Source organism: Suncus etruscus, chromosome 10 (assembly GCF_024139225.1).
Source record: "Suncus etruscus isolate mSunEtr1 chromosome 10, mSunEtr1.pri.cur, whole genome shotgun sequence".
Taxonomy (NCBI): domain Eukaryota; kingdom Metazoa; phylum Chordata; class Mammalia; order Eulipotyphla; family Soricidae; genus Suncus; species Suncus etruscus.
The window spans coordinates 74,388,465-74,413,532 of record NC_064857.1 but is presented as its reverse complement, the minus strand read 5'-3'; the positions used below and the strand labels follow the sequence as shown (position 1 = coordinate 74,413,532).

The 25,068-nt window shown below is 36.2% G+C and overlaps 1 protein-coding gene across 1 annotated transcript in view; it reads right to left on the bottom strand.

Moving 5' to 3' along the window:
- Nucleotides 1-25,068, bottom strand: part of TCF4 (transcription factor 4) — a 379,623-nt gene that overhangs the window by 245,846 nt on the left and 108,709 nt on the right. The window contains exon 4 of the mRNA XM_049782162.1: nucleotides 482-543. Within this exon, the coding sequence (XP_049638119.1) occupies nucleotides 482-543 (62 nt within the window). The remainder of the gene's footprint in view (nucleotides 1-481; nucleotides 544-25,068) is intronic.

The following is a 25,068-nucleotide window of genomic DNA, read 5'->3' as shown; positions in this document are numbered from 1 at the left end:
TCAAAAATATTAATGAGACCAACTGGTAACCAAAGGCATCACGGGAACAACAGTATGTCTACAAATCTAAAACAATTCAAATTTATTACTATACAAGTAGAATAGAATCTCAAGCTATATCTTTATAATTATTGAAAAATCCATTGATACCAATATATTACAAGAATATCAGAACATTTTAAGTTCTGCTGGCAACAGCATATAACTTCTAAAATGCAGATCAATAACTAGCAAAGTATAAGCAAATATTTAATGAAATAATTTTTCTTCTCACTAGCAGAAGAGAAAGAGGTGTTAACTTCAATAATATCTGCCAACATCAGAATTAAAATTCTCCAAAGACAAGTGGAATCACATTAAACTTAGAATACTTATATATTTGTCAGTTTTATGCATGTGAAGGGAAAGAACTCACCTTCAGTTCGTCAATTTACATATATGGGCTGTCTGGTTTCAGGGAAAAAAGATTAGATATACTTACCCTGGAAGGGCTTGGATGTCCTCCATTCCCCCAGGACCCTGAGCTACTTCTGTCTTCTACATCTAGGGACAAGAGAAAAGTTCTTTAGGCTTTCTTGAAATGATTCTTTCTTTTTGTATGTGAATTTTAAATTAATGTTTCAAATTAATCTCCTGTTGCCTTTAATTAAGATTCAGGCATGGGGCTACCAAGATGATAGTGCCTTCTGACCCATCTACTTAAATTAACTCATTTAAATTCACAGCAGAAATGAACTGGACCCTCAGGAACCAGAGGTATGAACATAAAAATTACTTCCATCCTTCACAATGTTTCATAGCCTCCATTTTTATAGACATGAAACTATACCTAAAGTTTTATTAAATGCTCTTGGATAAAATTTGAAAATATACTAGCATGACCTAAACACCAAGAAATATTAAATTATGGTAAGGAATCATACTACGTGCTCTTGGGCTTTTTGTTCTCAAGTCAAACTTCACTATATCAAACAACATACACAACAAATAAGACAAAAAAAGTGAACAAAAATAAGCATTCAGTAGTCTATTTCTATCATTATAAGGATTTTAGTAAGAAAACAATGTCACGATTTTAACTAATTCTAACTTGGTTTAAAATCCTCAATCTGGGCACATATGCTCCCTGGGCCCATGTGCAGCATGTCTTGCCTGGGTAAACGGTGCCCAAGTATATGTCCCCAGCATCTCCCTTCTTGAGACGTATGTAGACTTTAATGTTTTCCTGCTTTCAGGCTGAAATGTGTACTGGGGCTCTCTGAGCCTTTGGAGAAGCCTGTTGAGCAAGCTGGTCAAGAGAAGCTCTCTTGAGCAAGTTACTGTCTCTCTTACGCTCTCCCTCCCCTTTCTTAGGACTTCTGAATAAAGGCTATTTTTACTTCAAAAAAAGTCCTCAATCTGGGGAGTGAGATGATTTGGAAATTAAAATGATTAAGGCAAACTTTTATATTGATATAAAAGATGGACAAAAACAAACAGAAAGTTGAAAGTCTTATTCTGTACCTGGGAATTTCTAATGCTGACCATATTCAATCAATTCTAAGAGCACCAACACATAGGGTGAAGAGTATAATAATGAAGTAACTATTTCAATTGCTTAAAACATAAAAGTGTTCCAAAGATCAGTTACTCTAAATTTAGGAATGATTTTGAGATTTTTGATGAAAGGTCCTTTATAAGTATAAAAAGTTTCACTGTTCTATTATTTTGATCATGGTTGGTAACAGACGGCCATCACAAACTTCCTCTGACAGAATTGGAGGAGGAGGTGTGAAGCTCTGGTTCAGGAGACATAATACCATTTATTGTGTTTCCTAACATTTCAATGTTACTGTTTATTCTCTTAATGCACCACTGTCTTTCCTTTTTATACTGCTAGGTTATTATCAGTAGTAATCATAATATAGTTAATTGATTTACTTGGGGTAAAGAACACGGTGTTTTAAAATATCTTAAAAAACAAAATTGCAGGCCCGGAGAGATAGCACAGCGGTGTTTGCCTTGCAAGCAGCCGCTCCAGGACCTCAGGTGGTTGGTTCGAATCCTGGTGTCCCATACGGTCCCCCGTGCCTGCCAAAAGCTATTTCTGAGCAGACAGCCAGGAGTAACCTCTGAGCACCGCCGGGTGTGGCCCAAAAACCAAAAAAAAATTGCAAAATAAAAACAACAACAACAACAACAACATGGGGCTGGAGGGATGGTGCAGCGAGGGGCGTTTTCCTTGCATGGGGCTGACCCAGAAAGGACCGAGGTTCAATATGGCGTCCCATATGGTCCCCCAAGCCAGGAGCGATTTCTGAGCGCATAGCCAGGAGTAGCAACTATTACCATTATACTTAATTCAAAGTGACTGCCGACACTAAAATTGAATTTTCTTTTCCTTTTAAAAAATATATATACACACACATATGTATGTGAATATAACCTCGGACAGTGTTTCCTATGGTTACTTAAAATCAGTGACTGCATGCTTTAAGGAAGTGCAAGAAAATTCTCAGAAATGCAGCCAGTTGGAAGAGATTAAAGAGCATTAGTTTGCCAATCTCTGCTGTCCAACTCTGCATCCGGAATTCAACTATACAAACTCAACTCACAGTGCAGGAAGATGCACTTACACCATGAATTCTCACATGAATAAGTTGTATGCATGATTTTCTTTATCTTTAACCAAAACTCTACTATTCCAACAAAATTATAATAATTACAAAATTTCTCAACAAGTACATTTTCGTGTCTGTCTATTTTGATTTCATTTTCAATCAAAACAGAGATTTATTGTCTTCTGAAACTGCCCAACTGTAATAAAGGAGCAGAACTAAATCCCTTTATTCACCACAAGATTTCATACAGCTTGAACCTTCTCATATTGCAAAATAGATCACTTATTTATTGACTGATTAATTGCTTGAGGACCCAGCCTTAAAGGTGCTTCAGGAGCTGGGGGAGGGAGTGCATAATACTAGCCTGGGCAGGGGTTTGGGGACTGTTGCTCTGCCAGGAAGCAAATCAGGGCTCCCAGAATGCTAAGGTATGTACCTCAGCCCTTTGAAGCTACCTCCTCAAAAATCATTTTAAATATGATAAACAGGCACAGGAGAACAGGAAAGGAAGTTATATATACCAACACCTGCTAGTGGTTCTTTACTTAAGGCAATATTTGCCCTAGATGGTATTGGATAATCTAGAGACACACTTGACTGTCACAAACGGAGAGGTGCACTACTGGCATCCAGTGGGCAGAGAACAACAATACTGCAAGTGTTAAAAAGGCCACAACAGCCAACAAATTAATGTCAAATTGCACTGTGATCGAGAAGTTCTGTACCGAAAGAAAGAAAAATGTATGCAAAAGCAAAAAAGGACCAAGTTGGGGAAAGAAACAGAATATGAGTTTCATTTATAACAAACTCCTTACAAAATTAAAAGTTTTATGCATTTTTCACCCAGTCTTGAGTTGGAGAGCTACAAGAGACCTTCCTATACATCTTCTGTCCATAGAATAAAGGGGAAAGTGTGGTCACCCAAGCAGCCTGCTAATTAGCAGGCAGATAAAACACATCAAAACTTCAGTATTCCCAACTGGGCAATTTCAAAAGCGAGCAATCCACTAATTAAAAATGCTGGAAGTCTAGCTTTTTCAAAACAGGTTAAATACTGGCTGGGTTTCTTCACAAATAGATTCGCAACCAATCAAATCTGACTGCTCTTTTCCCATATCCATTTTTCTCGTTTTCTGACCTCATGCTGCTATATGTTCCTCTCTACTTCCTTTCATTGCTGTCTTTTTTTTTTTTAAGCAGGCTTTTCCTTTCCTTTGCTTTCTGCTAGATCAAAAGCAGCGATTTCCACAATTATTTGGTCTCTCTCTCTCTCTCTCTCTCTCTCTCTCTCTCTCTCTCTCTCTCTCACACACACACACACACACACACACACACACACACACACACACACACACATAAAACCACTCAGGGGCCGGAGAAATAGAATGGAAGTAAAGCTTTTGCCTTGCATGCAGAAGGATGATGGTTCGAATCCCGGCATCCCATATGGTCCCTTGAGCCTGCCAGGAGCGATTTCTGAGTGTAGAGCCAGGAGTAACCCCTGAGTACTGCCAGGTGTGACCCAAAAACAAAAAACCAACACACACACACACACACACACAAACCACTCAGTCCCCTCACTGGAAAGCTAGCTTTCAGGAACAAACAGACAAACAGAGACACCCAACAAGAGCATCTAAGTTTACTACAATCATGTTGATGGTTCTGGCACACTAAGGGGCCTATTACCCACTATGGGAATTTATGAAATGCAGGTACTGATCCCTAGTTCTCTAAACCTAATAAAACAATCATATGTTCAATCATATTTGCTTTTTGAAGAAATAGCTAAGTTAACTGGTGCTCATTTCTTCACAGCAGGTGAATCAAAGCTACAGCATAGGTTTGTGAAATTTATCAAGAATGTAAATAAGTTACTCTAATCCATTTGTTTCCTTCTTCCCATCCCAAGAACTTCATCAGATCTGCCAGTGGGTTAGCATTTCCTTCAACACTATCCCAACACATCTCAAAGCTCTTTGAAGGTCCATAGACATGTGAATCACCTGGCATGTTCACTTCAAAACCTGCATCTCTGAGTCCACTAGAGACCTTTTGAGCCTGTATCTCTGGAGATAAAAGCGAACAAAGCTGTTCAGTTTAACAAGGTCCCTGGGTAATTTTCATGTTCAAGGAGTTTGTGATTTACATTCCTTTTCTATTGGGAACACAAGATAAATACACGCCCCATACCATCAACAGTTGCCTAGCTCACTCCTTAGCTTAAATTCTATTCTAGGCTGCTGGTTTCAGCAGCATTCAGTATACAGTCTCATCTGCATCCCAACCATTCTGTCCAGAGTATATATTTTCTGTAAATCCAGTGTACACGGTCTATACTTAAGTCATTCCATATTTCCTGCTGGTGCATCTGACATAACACACACTTTCATACCTCCACATTTTTGTAACTGCCTCTCTTCTGCCTAAACTACTTTTTTCTGAGAGAAAAAAAAAAGCTAATATTAAATAGCTTAAGTATGTTTCAGACACTGTGTGAAGCAGTTAAATGCACCAAGACACTAATCTCTATTTCATATATCAGAAACCGGATGCTTAGATGATGGAATAAAAAACTCTCCTGTAGAGTCAGTTAATGCCAAAGAGGGAATCCAAGCACAGTGAGATCTCTGCTCCATCGCCCAAACACCTCCTTGGGGAGATCTTCAACTCCCTTCACGACCAGCTCTAAGTTTCTGTCAAGTCACTTCTCCCCAGGCAGAGTGAATATTGTCAGGAATATACATCGACACTGGCGTCCACAAGAGATTAGACAGATACAACAAAAAAATAGACAAAATGATTGAAGAAATCAAAAGGAAAATAATAAAGTCTCCTTTTGAAACATAAAAGGAAATAAAAGGAGACAATAAAACCAGAGCTAAGATGGGACTATCATTATGTACAGTGATCCATTGACTGTTTGCTAGATAAGGGTCAAAATTCTAGAAGCCTCCAAGTGGGCGAAGGAAAGAGTGAAATGAGATTTATAATGAGGATCAACAGAAGCACACAAATAGTCTGAGGGAAGCTTAACTAACCTGGGTACTAAAACCAGGCAGAAAATGTCTACAGAACTCATGGCAAAGAGTTTATAATGAAAGACAGTAATATTCTCTACAGTAGCAACAATAAGCACAGTAATGAAGTTTGTATGGTTGACTCAATATATAATCATATCAAGCTTATTATGCAAATAACCACCATCTGGATTAACCACCATACAGCTACAGAGCTTCAAATTTCTACCACACCAAACAGTCATATATGTTACTCCTATGAAAAAAATTTGCTTTCTCATGTAACTTCCTCTCATTACCATATGTGATACAGTACAGGTAGATTGAAAATGTCCTTATTAAAACTCAGTCAAAACACAAAGAGTAATATAAGAAACAACACTTCGATATAGTTTTCTTATGTAGGATTTGCACCCCCAAACAACATATAAGAAAAGATATATCAGTAAAGGCACATGGTAAGGTATCAGAGCAACAAATGGAAAACTGCCTGGAATAAAAGTTGTCTGAATATTGAATTACTGCCATTCTCCTATTCTGTTATCTTCTGTCCAAAATGGGTAAATAATAAGCAGTTAGTACACTGGGTAACAGGGAAAAAAAGGGAAAAGACTAGTTAGTGGATAACAGAAACTTATTTTTCTAAAATTTGAAATGAGTTCAACTATACAAGATTTGATTTGTAATCCACTTTGGTCAAAATAAAAATTATTAATTAAAAAAGACATGTTTGATTAAGTTGAATGAGATTAGCAGTTGTTTTAGGACACAGCCTAATCATATATTTCATTTTATTTTAGCAGTTCTCACATAAGATCCCTTCTGATCTCTCAGTACCAAACTAGTGAAGTTTAGGATGAACTAGGACTAAACACTTTGACCAGAATAAAGATAAACAAGGGCCAGAGAGATAGCACAGCAGTAAGACTTTTGCCTTGCAAGCAAAGGATGGATAGTGGTTCGAATCCCGGCATCCCATATGGTCCCCCATGCCTGCTACGAGCGACTTCTGAGTGCCAAGTCAGGTGTATCCCCTGAGCATCAATGGATGTGACCATTCCCCCCCCCCCCAAAAAAAAGGGAAAAAAGATAAACAATACATAATTATTCATTACCATGATTCTCACCAAAACATTCATTAAATGCATTATCTGGCTGCTAATGGCCCCACTTTGCTCCCTTGGAAAATGACCTGGAAACTATCAGACAGACAGAAAACATAAGAAAATCCAGCAATGGAATCTGGGAGGGAGACCTTATGTCAGTAGAACTTCTTCAGGAACTTGCTCTTTAATCTCAGCGAGTTACTGGCTTCTATAAATTCATTTTTGTCAAGTGGAAAGTAAGTGGGTTTAATTTTCATTCTGAGAACAGGACATGCTAGTATATTTGGACAGCTCTCCTCTAGATATATAAAAATAATAAAACTTGTTCTCGATCTTCTTTATACAGTAATGATCTGACAATACAGTAAGAAACAAAGAATAAAATCCAAAGTAAAAGCTAGAACCCAAAAAGGAAGGTTAAAAAAAAAAAGGCATTTTCTGCCCTGAGAACATTTACAGGACTAGGATATTTAATAGCTTCTTGGGTCAATGCAAAAAGTGAAAAACTAGGATTCACTCTAAGTAACTATTTAAGAAAATAGTATTTCCAACCAATTCCTTGTTAATATAAGTGAATATTATGGGACCCGAGTGATGGTGCAGTGGTAGGACATTTGCCTTGCACACGGATGACCCAGGATGGACCTTGGTATCATCTCCCAGCATCCCATATGGTACCCCAAACCAGGAGCATTTTCTAAGCACAGAGCCAGGAATAACCCCTGAGAGTTACTGAGTGTGGCCCTCCCCCCCAAAAAAAAACAAAAACAAAATGAATATTTGTAAAAAAAAGTCAGGGGAGCATTTGACCAATCATGAATAATCAATACTTATGAATATCTCACTAATATTTTCCTAAATCTAAGAAAGATAAGACTTATAAATATGTAAAGTTTAATTTTATTTAAGATGATTTTTTTCCTAGCAAAATTAAGGTTTTTTTTGGTTTTGGGGGGTTTTTTTGAATCACACCAGGCAGTACTTGAGAGTTGATCCTGGCTGTGTGCTCAGAAATTGCCTCTGGCAGACTGGAGAGAACATATGGAATGCCCGGATTCAAACTACTGTCTGTCCTGAATCAGTTGCGTGCGAGGCAAATGCCCTACCGCTGTGCTATCTCTCCAGCTCTGTCTCAATTGTCACGACTCCTTGTTCTACTAAACAAATCAAATTTTCAAATATTTTCCTGAATTTAAGAAACAATCGTTCTATTTAGAACAAACTAGTCTCATCTTCTCCAAGAACCTCTACCGCACAATCAGAATGAAAATTCAGCAGGCAGTAGCTAAGTGTAATGACTTCAATTTATTTTTTAAAATAATCTCTCTGTCTCTTATGAATGCAACATAAATATTACTCTGACCAAAGGTTTATGCTAAGAACACAGGGAGTTATATTGAGTTCAAACACAATGTTAAAGAAGCAAGTGTGAAAATTCCTTAACTTGTAATGCTAAAGCAACAGGGTTCTAAGTACTTCTTGTAATTAGAAAACCACCATAGAGTTGTTTTTTTTTTTGGGGGGGGGGTTGTTGTTTTTCTTTTTTGCTGCATTGTTCTAAGGTTGTGCTAGTATTATAGAAATATATCGATTTCTAGATTAAAGCTTCTACACATTCAGGATGCATTGGTAAACTGAAATTAAGTTCTTCCTGGAAAGATAATCATTTGGAAACATGTTGAAGTCTACACTGCCTCCAATCTTCTCTACAACAGACACTATTAAATATCCTCCACACCATCCTGAGGATTCACAGACTGCATACATCTGTGGATGCTACTAATTTCCTAGTCCAGAAAGAACCCTTGGCTGAGCCCTCCACACAAACTGAGATGGCATATGCTCTCTGTCAGTGCCAGATGAATTTAGAGTTCAAAATATTTCATCAGCAAAGAGCGTGTTAAGGATGTGCACATTTTCATTAGCACCCAGTATAATAAGAGCTCTAAGTAGAGAATTTTGAAGTAAATTTGAGTACTAACAGAAGAAAAGGTTGAGGAGCTCGAAATACTGAGAGATAATATCCATAACCCTATGACCATGTCTTTGTTTCTGTGAGATATGTTCACAATGAATCAGAGGAGAACCATCAGAAAATTCCGGCACTTCTCAAACCTGATAGAGTGAACAAGTTGTAGAGTCACCCCATGCGTATTCTAACACAGACTAAATATAAAGAGTAGGGTCCTATCCCAGGGCTTTTAATCTTCAGATCATTATAGTCAATGCTGACTTCCTTGGTACTAATGAAAAGACTACTAAATAATCTGAAAATTCAAAAGAATACAAAATGATCTTAGAGTTCACATTATAAATGCATACATTACATAAGGAAAGTAATATATAGAAGGAAAACATGTTCATAGTTGTTATTGCAATCTATTTTTTAATTTTCAGTTATTTAAAATGAGAAATTACAAGGTATAGTACTATGAAATAGGAAAAGCTTTATTTTTTTTAAATATTTTTATTGAAGTCATTGTGAATTACAACACTTTCACAGTTGTATTTCAGGTGTTTACTGACAGTGATTTAGAGCCATTCCCGCCACCAGGGTTGACCTCCCTCCACCATAGTTCCCGCATGCATCCCAAACCTCCACCCTACCCCCCTGGACTACTGTTACAGACCCATCTTGTATTAGTGGAAAAGCTTTATTCTATACATGACATTCAGATAGTAAAGTAACAAACTGCACAGCATTTCAGGCCAGAAGTCCTAATACAGTGAGTAAGGTGCTTGCCTTGCCTTGCATGCAGCCAATCCCAGTTCAATTTTCAGAACCACATATGGTCCCCAAGGATTACAACTCCTCAAGTGATTCCTTAGCACAGAGCCAGAGTAAACCCTACCATACCCAGACATGATCCAGCATTTCCCCTGAACAATAAATCAAACAAAACGTATAGCTACTATATATTAGTGATGTTCCTGATTCTGAATCAGAAATCTATTAGAAAATTTACAATAAGGACACCAACAGAGTGGCCCAAAAGAAAAAAAAAAGGCATGGGAAGGTAAAAAGCAAGAATTACTTGCAGACTATCAGTCCTAAAGTTTTATAAGTCAAATCAATCCATACAATTTGGAAGCAGAAACAATAATTTAACTTAAATAGTAATCTAGTTTAAGTAGTCTAATGTAAAGTGTCGCAATATTGGTGTTACCTAGCAACTATCATTTCAAAGGTTGGAGACTAAAGTATCTTTCTCTTAAAGTTGGTCTTTTGCATCTATTCCAAGCAGGAGTCAAGAAAAATATAGTATGAATAAATGTAGGGTAGAGTATAAGAATGGAAAATGTGTATATACCTCCTTAATAAAGTGTGATGGCTTCAATGTATTTCACTGAAACTCAGTCCTACTAAAATAATGTTTTTAGAAGGTAAATTGATTTCAAATTCGGCGAGAATAAAAATTTTAACTGAGCTGCCATTATCTAAAGATGTTGGAAATAAATACAGCACTCCATTTTAGTACTGCACAATCTTCAAGCTATCAAAATCACAAGAGAACATCAATTGGGGAAGTTTTACCATGTGCATTGGTGCTTGGAACTTTCTAAAAACATGTTTACAAATATCTGTCACAAAGTTTGAGACTCAAATGTAATTATTTGGTAAACAAAGCAATAAACAACAGAACTTTTTAATACTTCAACTTCCTAATAAAATAGACAGAATTCTGGTAATATGTACACATTATTTCACATGTATTTTTTTCAAACTGTGTGATCATTTCTCATCACCTTAATATTAAAATGATTTAAGATATAGAAAATGATAGCTTAAATGTCTATGTAATAGGTAAAAAGCATCCAATGGATAAGTAAAAAGAGCTTAAATAAAACATATAACAGTTTTTTATTTTTTCCATTATACCTCTTCTCTCCCTAGGGTGCCATTCGTGAGGCTCTGGGAAAAGGCTGCTGACTTAATTGAAATATTTGCAGGCTGTAATTGCTCTGCAGAACCACAATGGTCCACTTCTCCCAAATGGCATCCGGTCCTCTTGTTTCTTTTCCTTCTACTTCCTTTTATACTTTTAACAAGTCTGCTTCTCCTGTTTCTTCAAGTCTAATCTCATCTCACTTCCTACTGCAGATGTTTGGCTAGTATTGATGAAGTCAAACAATGTCTTCAGAAACTGTCCCTAAAAAAAATCTACTTTTTCTTCAGACCCCCTTTTGCTTCCAATAATCACTCCCATAAGTTGATTTTTATTTCAGTCTTTCAGCAACCCAATCTTCCACCTGTGTTTAACACTGCAGCCTCTGACCCAGCAATGACAAGCAATCAATCTTATACGTTATCTTCAAGGGTCATGTCTTAGTTTTAGGCCAATTTTCTTTGTATTTAGGCACAAATGTGCAAACCACACTATATAACTCTGCAAACCATCAATGAGAAGGCTTAATTAAGTAACACTGACAGATAAATCCATTTCTCTCATAGTAATCAAATCAAAGCAGGTTGACATAACACAGAAACTTAATACAGTTATTCCCTTGTAATTGGAAAAAGGCCCTTTACTTCTCATTAAAGCAATCTTCTGGGTATTGGCATAATAAGAAGGCTCAGAGCTTTAATACTGCCCTATAAAAGTCTCAAGATAGAGACCCCTTAAGCAAACAGGCCAGATCATCTAATTCCTTGATCACAGCAGAACATGTAGCTCCTACTGCTTCAAACTTCTTATTCTGTTTCTCTGGTGCAATTAAAAAGAGGTAAATCAGTATCAAATCACACAAAAGTAATCTGTAAAAATGTATAAATTGTTTACAGTTTTATACATCTATCTTCACGTGTTATTTGAAAGAAAATGGTCCATTTAAAATGAATTTGAAATACTTCACAAATGTGATTTTGTAATGGCTGGAAGCAAGAAGGAAAGCTCATTATTTTACTTAATGGGTTCAAAATGATGCATTTTGTCTAACTTTATAGTCTGATATTCAACCACATAGTACAACGTGGTTAACCAAAACTAAAAATAATGTGCATTTAATTTTTGTGATATTTTTAAGTTTTAGAACAGTAAGTTGCCCGTTCAATCAATAGTAGGCTAACCTCATTAGGTTAAGCACACCCCCCAAATATAACAATGGCATTAAGTTTCTACGTGAAAATGAAGCAAAGTTAATTTCCATTCATTTGCTTCAATTTTGAGGATGTTTCCATTACTTATCTAATTGTCATGATCAATCTCAAAATGATTCTAGCAAGTCTTCTTGGCATAACATAATCTAGATTATGATTCCCAAATATGATGAGCATCAAAATCTCTCAGAAACTTAAAGTAATAAAAATTAAAACTCAACAAATAACTTGTATCTAGGTTCTGCCTGGAAACTTACCAGGAAACTAATCAAAAAGACTTATAGGTGGTGGAAGTCAAGGAAAAAATATTTTCCCATGTTTCTCTACATATTTATTAAGTTTTAAAACTATAATGCAGTTAAAATATGCAATTTGTTATGCCAGTGCCATTTACAAAGTTTTAATTTCTTATTTTTTAAATTCTTAATACTTTTTGTATTTCCTAAGACAAAAAACAGACTATTAGTTAAAATAGAAAAAGTCTGCAATTAATGGAATACTTTTATCTTACCCACAATCCATGTATTTCAACTTGGCATTCATTTCTCATGCCTGTACTAGAGGACTTATTCCAGAATCTCTCACAGTGTTGAGTAACATTTGGTTTCCATTTATTTTTATCAGAAACACTGACATTGGCATTTTTTTAAGAATACAGACCAATTATTTTATAGACTGTTTTTCAACTTAGGTCTATTGGTTGCTACCTCCTGATTATGCCAGGTAAACAGAACACTATAAATATATCTTGTGTCTCTCCCAGGATATTATATACAAGTTCACATGATCTGAAGGGAACTGGAAAGAAAAAATGTTCACATAATCTCATAGTGGGCTAACCTTTATTTAGTATGCTACTTTCATCACCTGATCAAGGCATTTTGGGAATTCTCTACTGTGTAAATATCACTTTTCTCTGTGCAAGTCATCAGCAATCTATGGGGAGATTGTTTTTTTTTTACAGACTATTAAATGTAGTTTTTAATTATGTGACTATTGAAAATATAAAGTATATGATGTAAAAAATGAAAGTCTGAATTTCTACTGCTGCCACTCTCAGATCAGTGATGATCCCTAATGTTTCCTAGGCAGTCTCACAGAACCTTTTAGTCTGTGGCCATCTGAAATCCAAGCAAATGCAGAGCACTAAATATGAAATCTGATGGAAAGTTCTGTTTTATTTAAATTTCTAAGAAGTATTCCTCATTCATTTTTGCTAGAGACATTTCAACAGGCACAATTATTAGTGGCACCCTTGTGTCCAGTCAAGGTGGGGGGGAAGAGGAATATCATATAGTGTATAAGACATTGAAAAATAATTAAAGGTGTTTTATGCTACTAACTTTGAAGGAGTTCAGGCAAGTGAAGCAAGATTGAGCACTCACTTTTCAATCAAGGTAATGCATAATGGCAAGTTATAGAATCCACTCCAGAGTTGATGCTACCTTAAGAATTTGTTCTCTGGCTCTTTCTACAATATTAAAAAGAATATGGGACTAGAGAGCTAAGTCGAAGAGCTAGAGCACAGGCTTTCTATTTTGAAGTCCCAGGTTCTACTCCTGAGTAGCTCTAAGCTCCAGAGCCAAGTGCTGGGAATTGACCCAAAGCAAATGAAACAAAATAGAATAAAATGTAGGTTTGCAAGGACAAAAGCATTTCACAGTTAAAATCAAATTATAAAGAGCCAGAGTGACAATAGAGTATATACAGTGCTGACCATGCACGCAGCCACCCAGGTTCCATCTCTAGAATCTCGTATGGTCATCCAAACTCCATCTTAAGTACAGAACCAGGAGTAAACCTGGAGCATTGCCAGGTGTGTCCCCTCCCTCACACAAGAAAATAAAATTGCTTTTTTTTAATAGCATGATCAAAAGTAAAAGACCAAAAGGAAACATCTAAAATATTCAACAAAAAAATGAAGTAGAAAAAGTCATGAAAACAGATTCTCACATTAAAGGTGAGGTTTAAAAAGCGCTGGTCATAGTTACAAAGTGAGGAGTTCCTTCTGCATAGAAACATTTCTTACGTCACTCTTGGTCCTTTGTAGGACATAATGCATATTATAAATACTGGGTGAGTTAACTAATTGAAATCAAGGTAGAAATGGTCTACTATACTCGAATGAAGGCTAAATTGGTAATAAACTATAAGTGCTAGTGGATTTCAACTAACATATAAATGCATAGCAATTTCCCTCACAATTCTAGGTTAACCTTGAAGATACTGGCAAAGAGTTTACTGTTAGCCTTACAAATGTAAATGAATATAAAATATAAAATCAACATACAAATACAATAAATATAAACACTGAATTTACTAATAATTAGGGGAGTTGTTATTATCATTAATAATCATATTTAAAACAGCTCCAAGATGCAGTATCTAATATAGTCTTGCTTTTTTATCAGAGTGGTTAGCGATGTCTGTGTGGTAGCTTAAAGAATCTACATTTTTAATCTCACAATTATGTAACTCTACTTTTTGTATTGTGTTTTTCAAGGTGTTTTCATATCTATTTTATTTCAAAAGATTTACTAAGAATTTCTGAAAGTATGAAATTGGATGAGAGGTGATTATACACTAAATTATAAGCAGACTAACACCATTTTTACAAAAGCTTAAAATGATAAAATGGTTGGCATCCTACATAAAAAGAGCATTCCTCAAAAAGATTTACTGTCATCCTTTCATAATATTGCTTTACTTATTTAATTCTAACAACCAAATATTTGATAACGCTTATTAGAATATGTGCTAAAATAGTAAAGTTGAATAATATTAAATAATAGCTGAGCTTTTCTATCCAGAAATATAATTCTAAGGGTTTTGGGACCACATCAGGCTATAATCAGACCTATTTCTGATTCTGTACTCAGGGATCATTCATGTTAGGGTTCAGGGAACTCTATATGATGCTGGGATTGAACCATGGTCTGCTGCATGCAAAGCAAGTGCCCTACTTACTGTACTTTCTCTCCAGCCCAAATACACAGTTTAATATAAATGCTAGCAATGAAATCAAAATTGCTAAGCTATCCTCTGAGCTGACCTGGAACCCATAGACCACCACTTGCTCCAAAAAAGATTAGAGAAAGGTCTTGGACTGTGAGGACAGGTCCAGTCTCAGCAGACAATAATGAGTGCCGTGGACCTGGAATATATCAGGTTAAGTGAAGTCAACTGAAAGGATAGGGACAGATACAGGATGATCTTCCTCTTGTACAGGATTTAAAAAGCACAGTAAGGGAATAACAAATGGTTCTAGGCAAGAGAATCTAAGAACTTCTATAGAAGTGAGGTTACTGTGACAGGGAGATGTAGGAAGATGAAAAGGTCATTCAGGGGGGGCCTGAGACAACAATGAAAAAAAGCAGACACTCTGGTGGAGGGTGAGATTAAAACACTGCATACATGAATAAAACCTTATCCTTAAGAGTATTGTAATTCACAGTAACTAAAATAACTTTTTTTAATGGCCCTGATTTCCACAAGCCATACTGATGCTTTTTTCACTTAAGAACAGTCAAAATATTTCTGCAATACTTTGCTAGTCCACCTTTTGGGGTGAGGAATTTAAATGCATTAGAACATGTCACCTGCTAATTTTCTTAAAATGAACTACATCAAACTCATTTCATTCCCTTTCTTGGTCTGAAACTTGGCAGTAATCCTGTCTTTTGCCCATCTGATAGCAATGGAGTACTGGTTAGAAAGAGATAAGCAACTGTGATGTACTGATTTTACAAACTCACTTGGTTTAATGATAAAAAGCTAAAATTCTTCCTCAGAAATGGAAGAAATGTTAGTTTGAAAGGAGATAGAAGCAAAGACCTGAAGAATGATGATAATCAGGCATCTGGAAAGAAAACAAGAAATAAGGGAAGGGTTCAGTGCTGTCAAAAAAGGATAATGATTTATCTGATGAGATTAGGAGAAAGTTTGATTAGAAAAGATGCTTCTTGACACAGCAAAGATTGTAGTGTTACTTTAAGATTTTTTTTTTTTTTTGGAGGAGAAAACAGCTCCTGCCAAATGTGGTCTGTCACAGCGCAGGCTACCATGAGTGATACAGTGGGAAAATAGCCACTAAGCCAGATTTTATTTGATTTGTACTGATGATTTTTATTAGAATACATGGATCATTGCTTCAACCTTTTCATGTAAAACCAAATCAAATTCAAAAACTCACACATCAGTCACCTAACCTTATGTGATTCCTTCTGCTTTACTAAAGTTGCGCCACATTTCAGCTGATCTGGCCTCGATAAATCGCTCAGATACTAACAACTGTTGCGCCAATCCTGGAAGGCAAGTGATATACAAAAGCCACTAAATCTGCAGTTACAAATAAGCACAGGGAAGAAGAGAAACACTGCAGGTCTCAGAAATGTTGAATGAAATCAAAGCAATGGGCAGCAACCAAAACAAGATAAACTAAATTCTCTTCATTTTCTCGGTCCAACTGCAACTTATTTAAAAAGCAGGCCCCAGCCCAGATTCCTAGTTTCCCTTTCCTCTTTAATTCAAGGCATTGAAAAGGACTCTGTAGCACAGTTGCTCTGAAACCACAGAACCAAAAAAAAAAAAAAAAAAAAGAAAAAAGAAAAATAAAACCACAGTTACATAACAAAGAATATCATTAACACTTTAAATAACATTACAAATAAAATTATTTCAAATTTAAGGTAAAAAGTCAATTGTTAAAAATTACAATAGAACTGTAAATTATTAATAAAAAAATCGCCTCACTAATAAAAATCTCATTTAGTCACATAAGCCATGGCAATTGGTTACTAAGAAAAAAGTGCCCATATCCTGGTTTCCACCATTTCGTGTTTCCTGTTTGTATGGCCTTTTTTTTTTTTTTTTCATTTCTGGAGGGTTTAATTTTATTTAAACATCATGGCTACAAGGTTGTTTGAATTATAGAATTTTTTTCCCCACAGATAAAGTTGTTCATAATTCAACTGAGGGGCCAGAGTGGTGGCAGTAGAGGTAAAGCGTCTGCCTTGCAAGTGCTAGCCTAGACAGACCAAGGTTCGATCCCTCGACGTCCCATATAGTACCCCCAAGCCAGGAGCAATTTCTGAGCACATAGCTGGGAGTAACCACTGAGCATCAATGGTTGTGGCCCCAAAACAAAATAAAACAAAAAATTGTTGACAATTGATTTACAGTTACTGTCATACAATGTACTACAACCTTCACCAGTGCATATTTTCCCTCATCAGTGATCAATATCAACAGGTTTCCTCTCACCCTCCCTGATGCCTTCTTCCCTCCCCTGCCTGATTCTAGGGCATTCTCTCTTTTTTCTCTCTCTCTTCCCCTCCTCCCCTTTTTCCCTCTTCTCCCCTCTCCCCTCTTCTTTCATCCCTCTTCTTCTCCCTTCCTACTGTGGTTTGTGCTATTGTTAATGAAGGACCATTTTTATTTTTCCTCCTAAGAATATCTGCAGGTTTCAGTCTAAACTCAGAAGCAAGAGTTAATACTTAAATATCCACTCCTAGATAACAAATTAAACTCCAGTTTTATGATATTTAAAAAAAAAAATCCAAACAGCTCTTGAACTTGTTTTCTTTTCAGAGAAAGAAAAGAGACTCCCCAGTTTAAGCGAGCAACTTTAAACCCAGAGACTTTAGGGCTGGCCTAGTGGCCCTGAGAGCATTTGGCTATAGCCCTAGACCCCAAACACCATCAAACAGAGCCTCTTTTAAAATGTGTATGTTTTAAAGACTGAGTATGTACCAAAAGGCAGTGCCTCTAACTCCAATGTCTTAAAACTAGTAGTCAGCAAACTTTCAGGTCTTGGTGGAAAGTTCTGTGGACTAGGAAACTTTTTTCACCAATCTCCGTTTCTTTCTCATATCATTCTGTGTGGCCAGGTAGGTCCATGGTACTAAAATTTGACAGAGAATATGAGCAGAAATGCTTGTCTTTTCCAGATTTGGCCTTTAAATTTCTATGTAATTAATTCTCCCTCAACTTTATCTTCTGTCTTTCAACTCCTATTCAAAGCATTCAGTGAATGCCTGAGGTTCCAGCAATGCCAAAACTAAAGCGTGAAAGAACCCAGACCTGAAGGACTGGAACACCACAAGGATACCACAGGTCTGGGATGCTGGAGACAAACTCTGCAGTTTCAATCTACTAAAGTTTGGGTAGTTTGTTGCAGCAATTCACATAACCTAACTAATGCATCCTCCAAAGCAGACTTCCATGAATTCTGGTGCAATGATTCTATCTTCCATGTAAAGCAAACAGACTCAAGAGCTGGCACTAGTCACAATTGTGAAGTAAAGGAAACTGGTCTTTGAACTATCCTTCTCTCCCTTTCAGACTTGTTTTCCCCTCTTAGCATTTCCTCCCTCTGAGCACCAAATGTTCTCAGGCTGCTCAGTCTTGTCTGCCTCAAGAAAATAAATCCAGTACATTCATTAGCCATTCTTTCTCTCAGCTATAATCCAGCAACCATGAGTGGTGAGATGCTTGCTACTGGGTGATTTTGGAATGATTCTTTAAGGTCGTAGATTCTATGTTTTCTCCAATTTTACAGAAATACTTAAAACTATTGTGATGAAGTGATTACTTATGAGAAATGTCTTGTGGCACTTTAAAAACAATAGAAATTGAAGATTAAAATGACTCCTGTCTTTATTATCATTACTATTATTATCATAGTGTGGTATTTGACACCAAAAGAAATATAAAATTCAATACAAAATAGGGCTCTTGCTCTCTTAAACATATATTTTAGATTGGGAGAAAAGCACGGTCATTAAAAGTGCTTACTGAAAGGATAATATGTGTTCGTGAACTTCAGAGAAAGGAAATCCATATAGGCTACAACTATCACTTTTACAAGATTTTACAAGATTGGAGATTGACAATTTAGGGTACAGAAAAGAGAGAAGCAGCAGTAGTGGTATCCTGATGAGCTGCAGCAGTTTCCTTACATAGCTTCCCAATGCCATGCATAACTCTATCACAAGGGTAAGTCAAAACTGGTAGTGGTGGGGACATTGATACCACAGAAATTGCAAACATTGTAAACAAGGATTTAGGGGGAAGAAGATGGAAAAATATTATTAAACACTAATCATTGCACCAAAGAACACTGTCATTCATTGTGATAAATTTTTACTCAAATTGCCTAAATGTCACTAACAATCATTTGCAGTCTGTATTGTCCTCATTTTACGGATGGAAAGTCAGGCTTTGCAATGTTTTGTAACTGTCAAGATGTTGCACTAAACACAGGAAAGGGCATCAGACTTTTGTTGACGTAGCATTTTAATTATCTTTTCCCACAAATAGAAATCCATACCTTAAAATAAAAAATGTAAATTCAGGCAAATTTTGACACTCATTTTGTTGTCAAACCACTCTGTCTTTCTCCTTCATCTGACGCCTAAGTAAATATATATTTGATTTTCTCAATATCTTTCCAAATTTCATTCAATTCAACTTCTTGTACAATGTGACTTCAAGTGTACCTACTACATTGTATTAAGAAATAAATTGACACTAAGAGCTCAGAAAAGTTATGCTTTATCAATAAATGGATGGTTTACCAAATTCTGATTTACACCAAAGTAGTCTATTCTAACTTGTGAACAAGTCTGAATCTAGCCTACCCTAGTATTTCTCTGTTTAAAGGAGGTTTCTGACATAAGTTCAAGGACAACTGCTATTAAGAGCTGATCTCAAGCAAGGCTATGTTCCTGGAGACTGAGAAAAGCCAGAAGTATAATCAGGTTTCAGGTACTTTAATCGACCAGGAACAGCTCTACGAGAGGTGACTTTAAAAATGGCAGTGAGTACTTGCCATCTTGGCAATACATCATCACTTCTTTTCTGTCTGGCAACCTGGGCCAACTCACAAGATCTCCGAGATCTTCAAAAACAGAAAAACACATGTGCAAAGGCACCAAAACACAAAAGCATTCCCTCTAGAAAAATGAAAAGATACACAGGAACATAGAGTAACAGTATAAAAGTCATAACAGACACCAAAGAAATGTTGAGCAGACCCAGGAGAAGACAAAGCCTTGTACAAAGGATGACACAATTTGCTAATTATTCTGAAAAGTTGAAAGATGCACCAAAGCATAGGGGCAAGAAGTTTGTATTTGCATTTTGGAAACTGCAACATTGGGGGTCATTTCATTATTAAGGTAAGAACTTAGAGCTAAAAAGACTAATTAGGAGAAAAGAAATTACTGTTATAAAATATAAAAGGAATGGGAACAATAGTACAACAGGTAGGGTACTTGTCTTGTACTGGCTAATATGGATTTGACCCCTAACACTCCATAAGGTCCAGAGTCCACCAAGAATAACCCTTGAGCACAGAGCCAGGAGTAACCCCTAAGCACTGCTGGGTATGGCCCCAAACCAAAAAAAATTTAATTTAATTTAAAAATGACAAAATTATACAAGGGGCAAGAGAGTACACAGAGGATATAGGAAAGTCCATAACTTAGGAAAGTGTAGCAAATAAATTCTCAGGAATTATTCCTAGGTTTTGATCTGATAAATCCCTATTACAAGTATTTAAGCAATGGTGGCTTTAAGGGGGGGACCTTTAAATATATATATATGACATTTTGCATTCTAATAGTCTTGGGAAACTCAAATTTAACACTGAACAAAATAAGTATGTGTGTGAAGGGTAATTTCAGCTGCAGTCTAGTGAAAAATCCCCATATCCATAGAGAATGTATTTATTCAGATAAGTGAAAGTCTAGAGATAAGGCAGGATTTAGAGTTGACATCCAATGAGTGAAATACATTGTCAAGAAACAATGATATTTTGCAGCCCTCCACCCTGCCACCTTCAAGATACTATCCTAAGCAGAAAACGATCATAGTTCAAAGATTTCTATATCTACTTGCATTCTCATTAATCTACTTAGTGTTCAGTGTACAGAAGAGCAAAATTCCTCCTAAACTCATCATGGAGCTAATGCCAAATACTAGGTAGTGGCGACACATGGCTCCTTTAGAACCAAATCAGAAACCATGTTGAGATGGACAGACTGTCCCTCTTTTCTGGTTTAGGTCAAACATAGCCTAGAGATACAGTGATTCCACACAAGCTGGAAACATGCTGCATTAGTGAAGGAATGGGATAAACACTAGCAAAAAAACCTTATATGAAGAGTGCCTTGGTGCCATTAACCTCTGAATAGGTAGCATGGAAGTAAAACATGAAGCACTGTTGTCAGTGAAGAAAATCCCACCTTTAAACACTTCAAAAGTGGTTCCACTGGTATCAGAATAAGAGTGACTTCCAGATTTCAAATAACCAAACTGTCTTGCACTCTGGGTTCTTTCCACGAGGCTCCTTACCCTTTGCCATGCACCCATCCCACTGACCCTTCTGCTTCAGAGTGTGAACCGCTTCCTTCAGAGAAACGCTCAGACCAAATACCGCCACTAGGCTTTCCTGCTTGACTCTTACCACTCTTAGCTGAAAATCAGCTCTCAGATGAATCACTATTTCCTCAGGGCAGATTTCTGTCTCCTAACTGAGTAGTCTTCTAGTCCATCTAAATTTTTCACAGGTTCCTTTTGCATTTTTACGATTCGCAAGTCATTCCTCTCTTCACTTGAACAATAAGCATGAAGACAGGTAAAGAGTTTGGTGTGTTTCCCTCCCACCCCAAAATACCTAACATTGCAGTACAGGCTGAGGAAAGCACTCTGCACTGATTACATGATTGGACCCTAAATGAAGTATAGACTCTAAAAAAGTATTGACAAAATTTCATAGTAAGTTCTGGCCTATCTGATAATAACTAAAAGTCAATCAAAGGTTAAGTCAAACAATTAACTTAATTGTTAACTTTACATTGAATACATCTTGCTCTATCATTTCATTTTGGTTCACTAAGATGCAGGTATGGGTTAATATGTCATAAGAAACTTGCAGCTCAGTACTTTTAACACATTGAAACACTTGCCCATCACATGATCAAATTGGAGTTAATGTACAAATTTCCAGCTCTGTGATTCCTATAGTAAAAATGCAGTGAAACAGTCAGACGTCATGTATGTTTTATCCCCTGACAGAAATCATTCTTTATATGGTCATTGTAAAGGGAAATATCTGCCTCTTTATGTTCACTTTGATATGCACCCTAGTGATTTGATACATTTTCTATAATCATTGGCCTCAGGACAGAGGAGAAAACAACTGTTACCTCCACAGTAAAATAGCTTTCTGTGATGTGTGATCTGCAAGACAGAGTAACCAGGGTTAGACTTCCTGTATCAGTGACTCAGCTGGCAGTCAGATCTCAACAGTTTCCGGAAACCTTTCCATTGAAGTCTCCCCACTGCCTTTAATAGGGTATCATTAATTTTTAGGCTCTTCGAGTCTGTGTTCTCTCTTGAAGACATTTTGTGCTTGTCTATTTGTTTTTCTGTTTCTCTATTCATATTCAAGAGAAGCCTGTGTTTGCTCTAGAACAAACACTTCTCTTTCTTTTCCTTTCTCTATTTCTTTCTCTTTCTCCCTCCCCATCCCTCTCCTCACACTCTCACAGCTTTCTAAGTAAGTTTCAATAAAACCGATCTGCTTTACCAAAAAAAGTTAACACTAATACTTAACATTCTACTTCAAGTATGATAATCAACACATTAAATGTTCAACACTGAATACTCAGTTTTCTACTTACAACTTTTCAAAGTACTCTCACCTATTTCATCTTCCCTTAAAATAGGTATGTCAGAGAAATTCACGGACAGGTTAAAAACACTGAAAATACTAGAAAGACAGAATTTATGATTTCTCTTCTTAGTCTCTTCTCAAACTCTCTGTTACCTGGTGTTGCAATGGTGAAAGATTAAGTAAATGCTCCTGACATGAACACCTTAAATTCTATTAAAGGAAGCTCTCTTCTTTTAAAAAGTTATCTTATAATTATTTATTTATTCCAATTATCTAACTATCCTAAATATTTTGGGTTAAAATTTGTCTTACAAGAAAAATTCTGTTTCCTACTAACTCTAACATTTTAAAGCTTATTTTCATGTATTTTTTACTCCCTTCACCTCCCTAGAAATAGTATTTTTAAATTGAAGGTATAATGAATAGATGAAAGTAGTACTCTGTAATATCTGTAAATTTCCGAATGTAAAAATGTAGTACAAAAAAGGCAATTAATTTAACAATTCACCAACAAGAAGGGCAATTAATTAACAATTTACCAATGAAAAAAGTGAAATTGGAAATAAGGACAGTTTGAGCAAACTGTACATATCAACATATCAACTGTGCTTGACAGTAGGTTCCAGAAAAAATTGCAGGGGATTGGCGGACAAAGGTTATCATAAAAATTCACATATTTTTGAGCCTTTGCTCAGTTCAGAACATGAGTGTCTTCCTTGTGTTTTGGTAGAAAAAATAATGTTGACTTAGCAGGACTGTAAAAATTTGAACTTCTTTCTCTTTATTCAAAGCACTAGTTTATCAAAAGGTGCATCCAAAGATCTTAATTCTGAACCTTGTTTGGGAGAGAAAATTCTGACTGAACCTTGGTGGGAGATGCTCACAAATCCCCTTAGTACCACTTGAAAGGTGGTATTGTCACCCTGCTTCCCCAAAATACAGAGAGAACACAATGAACTTGTAATATGTTGGCCTTTCCAAGTGAATTATGAGTACTGAGCTCAAATTTACTTAAGGAGGAGACAAAATTAGCACCTAAATTAGCAACCAAAAAAAGTTCTAATAAATTAATCTATAAATCACATACACACACAAAACAATTTCTAGGAATTACTCATTGGGATAATTTGAAAAGATGAAATTGTCAAAGGAAAGTCTGAGAAACACAGCAGATCTTCAAGATAAGAATAATTTCAAATATTACAGAGCAAAATCTAAGGGATCACAAAATATAGTTTAAGGGGGCAGCTAGGAAGGTACAAAGCTTTATAGTAGAATAAGGTAGGTTTTTAATGTCACTAAAATAAAACTAGAAGTTTTATAGGATAGGAAGGGGAAAGGGCATCAGGGAGGGTAAGAGAGAAACTGGGGTGGCGAGCTTTGGTGGTGGGAAAAGTGCACTGGTCATACATTGTATGACTGTAACTCAACCACAAACAACTTTATCTGTAAAAAATAAAACAAAATAAAACAAAATAAAATTGAGGGTAAAAGCGATAGGACAGGGGCTCAAAGGGAACCTTGTCATTGCTAATGTTCCCCGAACCCACCGGAAGTGATCTCTGAGCACAGATCTAAGAGTAAACCCTTATTACTGTTAGGTGTTGCCCAAAAACAAAATTTAAATTTAAAATAAAATTTTTAAAGAAGTCTAGAGAGATAACAAAATATTCTGGATTTTCTCCACTAGCAATTTTTATAAACCTTTTACTAAACTTATCTTATTTACTAAATCAGCCTTTACTAATATCGCCAACACTTCTTTCGTCTCTCATTGCCACCTTTCATCGTAACTTCAAAATCAGTTCCACTGATTTCCAATTTGTTCTCACTCCAGTCTTTCATGAGCCACTGAACTGTCACTTTTCTACACAAAAGCTTTTAAAAGCTCCCTGCTGCTTTTGTAGTAAAATTAAAATCTCTTGACTTACTATTTAAAGTGGCTTAAGGATCAGTATTTATCTTCTTTTCTTGCCTTGCCCTAAAAACATGGTGACTTCCTTTTGAATATGTCAAGTCTCCTAATTGCTATACAATATACTTCTTCTGATTAGCTGGTCCCTGTGTCTTGCCTACACATGTAGAGTGAATGAATACTGAATCTACTTCAGACACACATATACCCTATATATATACCTATACTTAAAACAGAACTAAATAATAAAGTATAAATTTTTTACATATAGATTAAATAAATGCACTGCTAAAATCTCAATGAACATTTTCCTTGGTAGAGGAATAGTATTAGTCCATACTGACAATTCACAGGGCTTACTTCAGACTGTTCAGAGATCAAGCCTGGCAACACTCAGTGGCCCTTAAGTTGTTCCATAGATCTTCCTAACTGGAGTCAGCCAGATGCAAGCCAAGTAGTTAACAGTTTTGAGTGAATGAAAGAAAAGTGAAATATAGAAATTCGGGATGTATTCCATGCAAGAAATACATCTGAAGATGTACAGGTCTCAAGGTGCTTAACATGCACGCAGCAGACTCAGGCTTGATCTCCAGCACCCCATATGTTCCCTGAGCACTAGGGTGATTTTCTAAGCACAGAGTCAGGAGT